The following is a 10,667-nucleotide window of genomic DNA, read 5'->3' on the forward strand; positions in this document are numbered from 1 at the left end:
GGTGCCTCTTACCTCCCTGCTTTCAGCTCCTGTGAGACAGGAAAGAATAACAAAACCTGCATGAGGGGCACCCAGCTCCACAGCTAGGTCTGTGCTGCCTTGAACAGCTCCTAAATCAACTGAGTGCAGTTTCTGGGAGCAAAGGGGAAGACTGTAGGAAAGGGGCCTCTTTTCTCCTAGCATATGAAATTATGGAGAAGACTGAAGCATGTGTTCGTGCCCCGCATTCATAACACTTTCTCTGCTATTAGAATTTGTTTGAAATGCAAAATATCTAGAATTCCGTTCTCCCTTTTTTTTTTTTACTAGTTTGTATTCCACTGACGTTTTCTGTCACAGTTTTGTGACATGCCTTCCTAAAAGTTCAGCTGACTTCACTGGATAGACTTGGTATGAAATAATTCCACATAATTAAAATCACTACACAAACTGACAAGAGAAGGAATATATTTTGTTCACCCTTCCTATTCCAGCTTTGAAACAGTACTAAAAGAGTTTAATAAGCAAAACTCTTTGAAAACATATGTCTGGTAGTTAAGTATCTGTATCTCAGATTAACCTGTCTGCTTTCCAGACAAATTCTACCTTCATGGGAGAACATTAAGGTCTGATCTGGGAAGTGGAGCTACATGAGAGTAAAGTTTAAAACAGTTGGATAGCACTAACCTTCATAACAGAGCTGCTTGCTCTGCTGCTGCATGGGTTTTCTGCAGTTTCAGTAATGGACTGGCTTCCACCCTTCCAAAACACGTGCTTTAAGGAATCAAGCCAATGTCTGAGACTCCACTAATCTTTGCTGTCCTTGCAGGCTATGGAAGCGTGTAAAGACGCAGGCTTGGCAAAGTCTATTGGAGTATCCAATTTCAACCGCAGGCAGTTGGAGATGATCCTGAACAAGCCAGGACTTAAGCACAAGCCTGTCAGCAACCAGGTATGACCTCAAGCCAAGGGCAGTGCCTGCTGTGGTACCACTGCCCAGTAGGGAAGGCAGAGGCAACACGAGGCCTAAGCAGCCATATGCAGAAGCGTGGCGCTTTGCTTCAGCTACTGCCCTCTATATAGTCACACTTTCTAGCTTGAAAATATTACTCATCTTCTCTAAGCTAGAGGTAAAACTTGAAGGTACTAGAACAACCGCTCTCCTCAGTTCCTATTCCAGGACTATAAAAATCATGCTTCTGTGCCAAGCTTCATAGCCAGGTTAAATCTCTGAAATGCACCTTACCTTGCACTAACATTCCCAGTGGCTGCAAAATGCAGTTGCTGCTCATTGAGTGCCCCTAGGACTGCACTGAGTGTTTCTACTGCTCCATGGGGTCAATAAAAATGGCAAAATATTAAACCCAGATAAACGCAGTTGGCCAGAAGACATAGAAGTCTGGAGCTGGCCAGCACATCTTTCAAACAGGTTTCTCCATCACCTTGTAGATATCCCTTTCCCAGAAACTGAGAGCACTGCCAGAAAATCCCTTCCTGTAAGGGAATTAGGGACAGCATTTACAATATGAGAGGGCAGAGCTCATAACAAGATCATACCCATTGTGGAAATATCTCACCTTTTTCATATACCTGCTCACCTTTCTATGTGGGACAGCTTCCGCCAACACTTACCCTAAAAATGGTATCAGATTAGTCATCCTAAATGTAAAAGACAGAAACGATGATCTGACCCTTATGAGATGGGTCGCCTTCACATCTCTAGTGTCCTCCTCTCCCCCACCTCCTCACTTATTGCCACCTTTCCATTGCGACTGATACAAATACCCTACAGCCAAATTATAATCATAGATGTTGATCCACTGCCCAACAAAGAATAACCGCCACCCAGCAGTATACCATTAGAACTGCAATCAAATTCCCCTATTCATTAACTTACAAACATCCTTTCCTGAAAGCCAAGAAGTCACCTCTAATCTGTAATCACAAATACTGGGACTTCATCTGCTTATATATCTGGTCTTACTGATTAAACATTCTTTCTATGTTACTCCTGTAGGTTGAATGCCATCCCTATTTCACCCAACCAAAACTCTTAGAATTCTGCAGGCAACATGACATTGTTATTGTTGGGTACAGCCCACTGGGAACCTCAAGGGATGAAACATGGTAAGCGTCCATGCTATTCTCAAATATCAGGGCCATTGTCCAGAAAAGTAATAATAAGTCTCCACTAATAGATCTGTGTGAAATGCCTTTTCAGAGTAGTTTTGAACTTGAGTGTCTAAATATTACAGTTGTGAATGTAAACTTGTACCATTCCTGCTGCATGTGATCATTAAAAGTGCCAGGTGCCTGCATGGGAGGTCTCCTTACGACTCCTATGCCAGAAAGAGACTGTGGAAGTCTCTACTGAGGAAGTAGAAAATAAGTGTATGCTAGGACATGACATAGAAAGTTGCCATTGACAGTCCTCCATGATTTGTGTCAAAGTTTCTCTCCTATCCTTCACAGTATTGTCCAAAGGTGCAAAATTCCGCCCATGAATGAGTAGATGTCTGTATGTTCTAACATTAAAAATAGGGAGACTACTTTTTTCCTCAATTCTCTTCCAGGGTAAATGTATCCTCCCCTCCTTTACTGAAAGATCCTGTGCTGAATGCTATTGGCAAAAAGTATAACAAGACAGCTGCACAGGTTGCTTTGCGTTTCAGCATCCAGCGAGGAGTGGTGGTCATCCCAAAAAGCTTCAATCCACAACGCATCAGAGAGAATTTTCAGGTAGATTTGCACTCTAATGGTACAAAAATTAATCCATTTACACTGACTTGCCCCTATGAAAGGCAGTTTTCCCTTTCCCCATAGACATAAAGCTTGACCAATATCAGTTTGATTCTTTTTGTCACCATCAATTAATAGCACTATAATATGACGATAGTAGAGTAAAACAGAGAAAGAATTCTAATCCCCATTACTGCACTGAACAGCACAAGTGAGACATACACTTGGTAGATCAATAGCCCAAAAATTACTAGCTGGAGGTGTACAGGGATGACTGGCTTGTTCTGATTCATCTTCAGCTATGGTAATGCATTACTGGGGAAGAGAAGGTGCTGTATATGGACATGCCAAAAAGGATCACAATCACATCACCTGAAAACAACTGACTTGACCACTCTCCATGCACTCCAAATAAGATTAAGTATTTTTTCCTGTGCCCCTAGCAGCACTCTACCTACATTGCTGTCCACTTTCCATGGCAATGTATTACATTCAAAGCTAATGACTGACTCAGTACGTTCCAAACCAGCTTCCTCTTCCTGGAAAAGTGAATAAGTTCAGTCACGTTTGATTACACATGTACTCAAGACATTTAATATAAATTCAAGCAGGTATGAGTTTGGGAAGAATAATAGGGAGGGTTTTTTTCTGGACTTCTGAAATCTGGAACATACTGATGTTGCCTGTGACAACAAATTCTAACTTTCTCCCAACACTTCCTTCCAACAGATCTTTGACTTCTCTCTCACTGAGAAAGAGATGAAAGAAATTGAAGCCCTGAACAAAAACGTTCGTTATGTGGAACTTTTAATGTAAGTCCAGGTTGAGTGCTAAGTTCTCACCAAACATTCCTGGTTATGTTTTGTTTGTTTTGTTGGGGTTTTTTTGTTGTTGTTGTTTGGGTTTTTTTTTGGAGATTTAAAAGGAAAACACTCCTATTAATTTTAATTTTTGTATAAACAACCTTATATTAAGATAGAACTTGGAAGTAGGTGCTCTTTAATGCAGCCTGAATATGCCTCAGACCATTTGCAAAAATAAGTGTGTGACACTTGCTAACAAATTTCAAATGCCGACCTAGAAGATGACTGTTGCTGGCTATTCCATCTCTACAACAACTCCTTAATCGCTATGTGTTGCAATAGTTGTCTCAGCCAGTCGCAAGCTGTAGTGTTGACCTTGTCTAACCACCGGTGTGACTATCACATCTGATATTCAAATAGGAGCACATGCCTTTCCCCTCATTTCTTCCACCAACTCTCTCAGTGCTCAACAAGCATTCAAACCTCCTGAGGTGTGCATGCTATCCCCGTATCCAGGTCACTGATGAAGATGTTAAATAAGATGGGACCCAGTACTGACCCCTGGAGAGCACCGCTAGATACAGGCTTTAAACTAAACTCTGTGCCACTGGTTACAAACCTCTGAGCTCTGCCAGTCAGCCAGTTCTCAGTCCACCTCACTGTTAATTCATCTATCCCATACTTCCTAAGCTTACCCACAAGAATGTTAGGGGAGACAGTATCAAAAGCTTTGCTAAAGTCCAGGTACGCAACATCCACTGCTCTCCCCTCATCTGCCCAGCTGGTCAAAATATCATAGAAGGCTACCAGATATGTCAACCATTATTTCCCCTTGGCAAATCCATGTTAATTACTACCCATAACCTTCTTATCTCCTACTTGCTTGGAGATGACATCCAGAATAAGTTGATCTATCACCTTCCCAAGGACTGAGGTGAGGCTGACCCTCCTGTAGTTTCCTGGCTCCTCCTTGTCCTTTTTGAAGGCTGGAGTGACCTTGATGTTCCTCCAGTCTTCAGGCACCTCTCATGTTGAAAACTAGAAAGCCATGAAGCTTATTTGACTGCTAGACCACTTCCTAATTCATTTCTTGCTGTTTATGATCTAAACCTTAGTCCAAAAGTAGTTTATCTTCACCTGAAGGTTGTACTGTTCTAGAAGGCTCAGGCTGACCCAACATTGCTTTTGAAGAAAAAGGCCAAGCTTAAGAGTATCTACAATTTATGGCCAAACTATGCTTTCCCCTTTTCAGGGCACCCAGCATGTAGCCAAATGCTAAAGGGATTAATTCCCATGCATTTCTCTTGTTGCCTTCAGTTATCTGCATCCTGCTAAACTGTAGTGTGCTCAAGCACTAATCATAACGAAAAACAGGACAGCAGAATCAATAGCTCTCTAAAACATTGACTGTTGCTCAAAAGACAGGGAAAACATTGCAAAGGAACAAATAAACCACTTACTGTGATAAATATGACAGGAAATATTAACTAAGTTAAAAGCATCATAATAAGAGTTCATCCTTCACATTTAAGCTCTGCAATGTGCTCTGAAGCTTTAGTTTCTTAAAACTTTAATTAGCCTTCCATTAATTAGCAGCACTTAGTTCCAAAAAGCTTCTCACAAATGGCTCAGTAGATTCTTATGTGAGTTTTGGTACTGGAAATTGTTTGGTTTTAGGTTAGGTTGAGTTATAACATCATTTAATCTTCATTAGAATATACATTAAAAGTAACCCTGGTGCAGAAAGAGCCTTTTTCAGAAGCAAAATTAAAGGAAGAAAACGCCCATAGGAAGAGAACTTTCAAGGCCACTAATACAAAGCTAATAAATGAGATTTTTTGCTTTATTAGACTAAATTTGGTCACAGGAGGCTACCTAGGACAAAGAAAGCAGCACACTATGGGGTACACATCAGCAACTTTATTTTTCACAGAACTGCCATGTCTGGGGAAAACACTACAATACAGTCTGGCCTCAATTTAAAAAAAATAACTCACTGGAAAAGTAACTTTGCTATGTTATTAAACCTATATCTGCCCACTTTTATCTTCTTACGCTAACGCATCTGGAATTGACACTGCAATAGATGACTCACTAGCCTAGAGAGATGCCTTATTTTAGAAAAAGGTATTTGAGAAGGTCAAACCACCATACAGAAAGATTTCCGGTTAGCCAGCTTTGTGGAAGGCTTTCCACTGTTTCACTGCAAACTCCAAAGAATGGAAAAATACAACATTCCCATGGCTCTTCCACTTATCAGCTACTGCATGCAAATCTTTTGTTCTGATGGTGTGAGTAAGCCCACTTGAACACGATATTAAACTAATTGTAATGAGTTAGCAAGTTAAACCACTGAACAGAAGATACATATATTTTCATAAAAATATGAGCAGCCCAGAAAGTCTCCGTCTGAAAAGGTTTCTTCACCCCTTGAGAAATCTGAAAGTATTATTCTGGCAAGTTTCATGCTAATCTATCTGATGAATTTTTGTGCTCCCAGTATCTGCTATGGACATTCTTCCTTACCGGTTATTCCAAGCTACCTCATCTCCTTTGAGTGAATCATTTTGGAACACAAGAGGACTCTGATCTTCGAACATATGCAATCTGAGTAGAAAGCATGCTCCCAAGATGGAAACTAGATATTATGACAGTGGTGGCTGAGAGATTGTCAAATTACACTGAAACCAAAACATGACAAAGCAGTTTTTATTGAACCATCTCAGTCTGTTAATGCGTAAACAATTCAGCTTGGCTGAATATCAGAAAGAAATGTTTTGACAACCAATTCAAAATGCTTGATGTCTTCCAGTCAGTTAACTTCAATATTGTGAAATGTATCCTTCCCAAATTGGAAGGATTCACATATGGGATAAATGCCAGTATTTGTTGTGCTCTGCTGTAAGGCAAGGCAACCAGCTGCCATGGAGTACCTGAGAGAGTTCCTCAGAAATTCTAGATTTTGCTAATGAAAAATGTTTGTCAAGACAGGGCTTGTGGTTTAGCAGCATCTTCTAAAAATAAAAATAAAAAACAATAAAACCCACACTTCCTCACTCAACTACCACTCTCTTAAGTTGCTATTAGCAGACCACCAGTGTTATTTTCCATCTGCACTTCACCCTCAGAGTTTACCTCTTGCCCTTTATGACATTCCTGGACCATGCGCCTTCCTTGAGAAGGCAGCGTTTAAGATGGAATATCCCTTTCTTTCCTGAAAAAAGTCATCCCAAAACTTATTTGTACACTCTGTTACTGATGCTATTAATCTGGCAGCACATCTGCACCTTAGGTGTTTTGAGGAACAGGGGCAGCCAGTCTGGACAAGGCAGCCACTTGAAAAAACAACCAACTAGACCTAGATCTGAAATGTATTCTGTACACCTGAAAAATGATTCTTCACTATCCTCTCCTTAAATGTACAGGTGTACTTCCATCTCTTCGGGGCAGATACTATCAGAATCAGCAGAATGGTCTGCTAAGGCTTCCTCTCCTTAGGGAAGAGAAGAGCTTTGCTAGGCACAGCATGAATACATCAGTTATGTGATATCCCAGAAAGCTCACTTGTTCAATCTGACCTCTCCACAGGTGGCGTGACCATCCGGAGTATCCCTTCAATGATGAATACTGAAAATGAAGTGTCCAGCAGGTTCCTAATCTGACACCATCAGGCTTGGCTGGAAGAGACCCAATATTTGGTGCTTCCTTCTTCTGGGAAACTGTTCAAATTAGCATTAAAACCACAAAATCTACCTCTTGTTGTCTTATCAGTTGGTTATTTATACTGAACAGCAAATGCGTGTAAGCTGGTGAGTCCAGGCTTTTGGCTAAGAGGTTCTAACACCACGAACACTGAAGCTGCAAAGCTGACAACAAATAAAACTGAACATTTCTCCTGAGAACAGCCTTACTCATTCAAGCCAAACAGTCTTCATTCAAGGGCACATTCTCCATTAAATTTGAAACAAGAGTTTCTGCTTCAGTAGATATAAAGCGGCATCATACTGTTTCACGGCTCAAGTGAAAGTTAGAAATAGGGAGCTAATTGGGTTTCAAGTTTGTGTACACGTAAATGTAAGCATCCATTAATGTATGGAGTGAAACATTTTACCCTGACTAAAGCATTTGCTGACACTCCATTAAGCTAGTTCAGGCCCAAACACATGATAAGCACGTTCATTTCTTTTACCTCAGCTGAGGAGCCTTAGCAAATCACAGGCCAGCCTGTGGTTCTACATTTGAGCTCCTATACAAGTGTGGTATGGTATAGCATGCTGCATATGCATCTTATAGCCATTCTAGACCTAGCACTATCCTAAATACTTTGCAAGAGCCTTTACCCCTTAAGATTAAAAAAATAAATAAATCCCTGAGCCTCCTTTCCTGTTCTATAAACTGTGATTCATAAAACAAACAAAAAACAATTCTACTTCAGCGTTATTATTGTCTTTAGTATTAGAACTTTCTTGCCCAGAAGCTAAACTGGTAAACTAAGTTTTAAGTGAGGAAAAAGTTTTTGTTAAGGTACCACTTTTGACCATGCTTTGAGATTGATGAAAACTGGCAGGTCCAGAAAAGAGGTAGGGATAAAACGGAAGGAACCAGGCTGAAGCCTAGTCACTTCTATCTTGTCCTCAACTGACTGTAACACAAGGACAAAAGCGTGGACATCAGCATTAAGAAGACTTAACTCCTAGAGCATTAATTTCTCTTTCAGTACAGCTGTATGTTAAACAATTTTCCAGAAAGAGCAGGCAACTCTTCCAGATGAATCTGGTGCCCAACCAGCCCAACATGCTCAGTGGGTGCCTCTAGAGAAGCCAGACCCCTCACAGAGTAACAGCCTTTACATATCATTTATGGATCCATGCATAAAGCTGAGACAACAAAAGCATATTTTGTATGCTTGAGGTCACCCAAGGGTAATTCCCATTTTATTCCATTACATACCGAAACCACGGGGAGTTGCAGGATGGATTTGAGGAGGAGAAGGAACAGATATATTCAGTCTTCTGGTGTTACATCATACCCAAGGTCAGGTGAAACTCTGTGGGCAGAGCTACATCACAGCCCAGCTTTGCCAGTCATGAGAGGTGAGGACCTGGCCAGAATCCAAGTTAAAAACGTAGAATGCCAAAGGAGGGAAAGGGGGCACAGTAACTGCCATGCCTAACATGTTATTCTGGTTACTTCATAAGCACGAGCTTTAAATAGAGCTATCAGGGTTCAGCTACTAAACAGTACTAAACTGTACAATTTTTGCACTGTAACTTGACCAGGTACAAATCTCTGGCCACAGCCAACAATCAGGCCAGCTTTGGCAAAGGTCTTGTTTGTATACTGCAAATGCCAGCTAATGCCCAGCTTAAGTGTTCATACTGGCTTCTTCTCAGCTATCTGCCTGTCCAGACACCCTCTCCCAAAAGTTAGGTATGGCCCTAGGTTCTAATAGAGTTCCTTCATGTGACCCTGTAAATGTGAGTAAAGACAACAATACGCTGAAGTGTCTCTAAGAGGAAACGCCCTACAATCAAGTCATCAGTGTGTACTGAGTGAACAGGCAGAACGGAGTACAAGAGCTTGTCTGGCTCAAGCAATGCCAGCAAATCCCTTTCCCCACTGCTTTCCCCGCCTCTATTTTAATAGGTTTCTCCTCTATTGTCTAGTTTGAATCCAACGACAAATATTCAGCTTCTTCCCAGGGGCACATGCTCCCGTAGTCATTTCCATCAGTTATGAAACCGCTTCTGATGTCTAGCCTAGTTTTTCCTCTTCACTTTGCTCAGTTTCAGACCATTGCTCCCCATTGTTCTCCATCTTACTCTACAAATAAAAGACTCAAAGGAGGGAAAATAAACAAGCCTGCAGATAGGGGCTTGGGAAACACATTCCACCAGTAGCTGCACAAAGAGACAGGGAAAAAACAAACAAACAAAAAAGACAGACCCATGCCCCAGCCCCACATCCCATCAGCTCCCATCTGGGATGTTGAGGCATACTGAACACGCTGCATGGTGTGAACTAAATCTCCCTGTGCCACCCACTGCCCAGCTCCAACCAGAATGGCAAGCACATGGGGCTCAAGCCCCTGCTGCTCTAACAGCAACTGCACACAGGAAGAGTAGATCAAAACTTACACTAGGAAAACCTCACTTGCTGTTACCATAAGTAACCTGAGTAGTCAGTGACTCTTCCTATAGCTGCAAAGTGAAATGAAACACAGGCCAAGGAAGTCTAAAACAGGACAGACTTCATAAAATTAGAGGAAAGCATGAAGGTGGAGATGAAAGTGGTATGCTAGAATAAGAGTCAAAACGCTCATTTCACTTGTGACCTAAACAGAAAACACATTTGCCTTTTAGAGTGAAGTAATCAGCTAACAGTTAGGTACTAGTGCAGGTTTTCTGTTAACTGCTTCTCAGCAGTGCCACATTTCAGTCCTTCTCAACATCCTATTACCCTGGAGCAAAAGATCCAGCTTATAAAGGGCTTTGAGAGTTCAAAACCAGAACTGTTCATTTTAATTTTTCAGTGCCAGACAGACTCCTTGGGGAACCCTAACTCAACATGCATGAGCAATAGTCACAATAGGATAACACATTGCAAATAAAATGCAAATCAGAACCAAATGGCAAATAAAAAAAAGCAAAGAAAGAGGTGGAAATAAAACCACACGTGAGTTCATACACGCAGCACAGAGGGGAACTACTCAAAGCTACTCAGTTTTTGCTCTGTAGACTGCAAAACTATCTGGATGGAGGCCTCAGGTCAGTCCAAATTCACTGAATATAGCAAAGGCAAAATGCTGCTTTGGAACAAAACTTCACTCAACTACAAGTGACTCAAGAGCTCACGAAGACCTAGAACAAGTTTCAGAGTAGTCTTGTACATAACAGAAAGGAGGCTCTACTAGTTCAGGGTGCTTAGTACACTGGATAGGAGCCTGCTAAAATTTAAGCACATGAAAATCAGGAGTCACTCTGCCGACTCAAGGCTCACACCAGTGCAGGAAAACAAAACAGAAGCCCCATGCTCTTAATGCAAGGAAATCTGTCTTTTTACATTCCCACAGTTATGTCCAGCAAAAGTAATTCTCCCGAGACAGGGCAGAACCTGGGAAAAACTTGCAGACTACTTTGTCTTCAG

The 10,667-nt window shown here is 41.4% G+C and overlaps 1 protein-coding gene across 1 annotated transcript in view; it reads left to right on the plus strand.

The window, feature by feature from the left end:
- Positions 1-7,273, plus strand: part of AKR1D1 (aldo-keto reductase family 1 member D1) — a 33,597-nt gene extending 26,324 nt beyond the window's left edge. The window contains exons 5-9 of the mRNA XM_065743187.1: positions 809-931; positions 1,997-2,106; positions 2,553-2,718; positions 3,448-3,530; positions 7,110-7,273. Of these exons, the coding sequence (XP_065599259.1) occupies positions 809-931; positions 1,997-2,106; positions 2,553-2,718; positions 3,448-3,530; positions 7,110-7,152 (525 nt within the window). The 3' untranslated portion in view covers positions 7,153-7,273. The remainder of the gene's footprint in view (positions 1-808; positions 932-1,996; positions 2,107-2,552; positions 2,719-3,447; positions 3,531-7,109) is intronic.
- Positions 7,274-10,667: the final 3,394 nt, after the last annotated feature.

This window comes from Cyrtonyx montezumae, unplaced genomic scaffold (assembly GCF_038088225.1).
Source record: "Cyrtonyx montezumae isolate F1298 unplaced genomic scaffold, pur_monq_1.0 scaffold_3, whole genome shotgun sequence".
Taxonomy (NCBI): domain Eukaryota; kingdom Metazoa; phylum Chordata; class Aves; order Galliformes; family Odontophoridae; genus Cyrtonyx; species Cyrtonyx montezumae.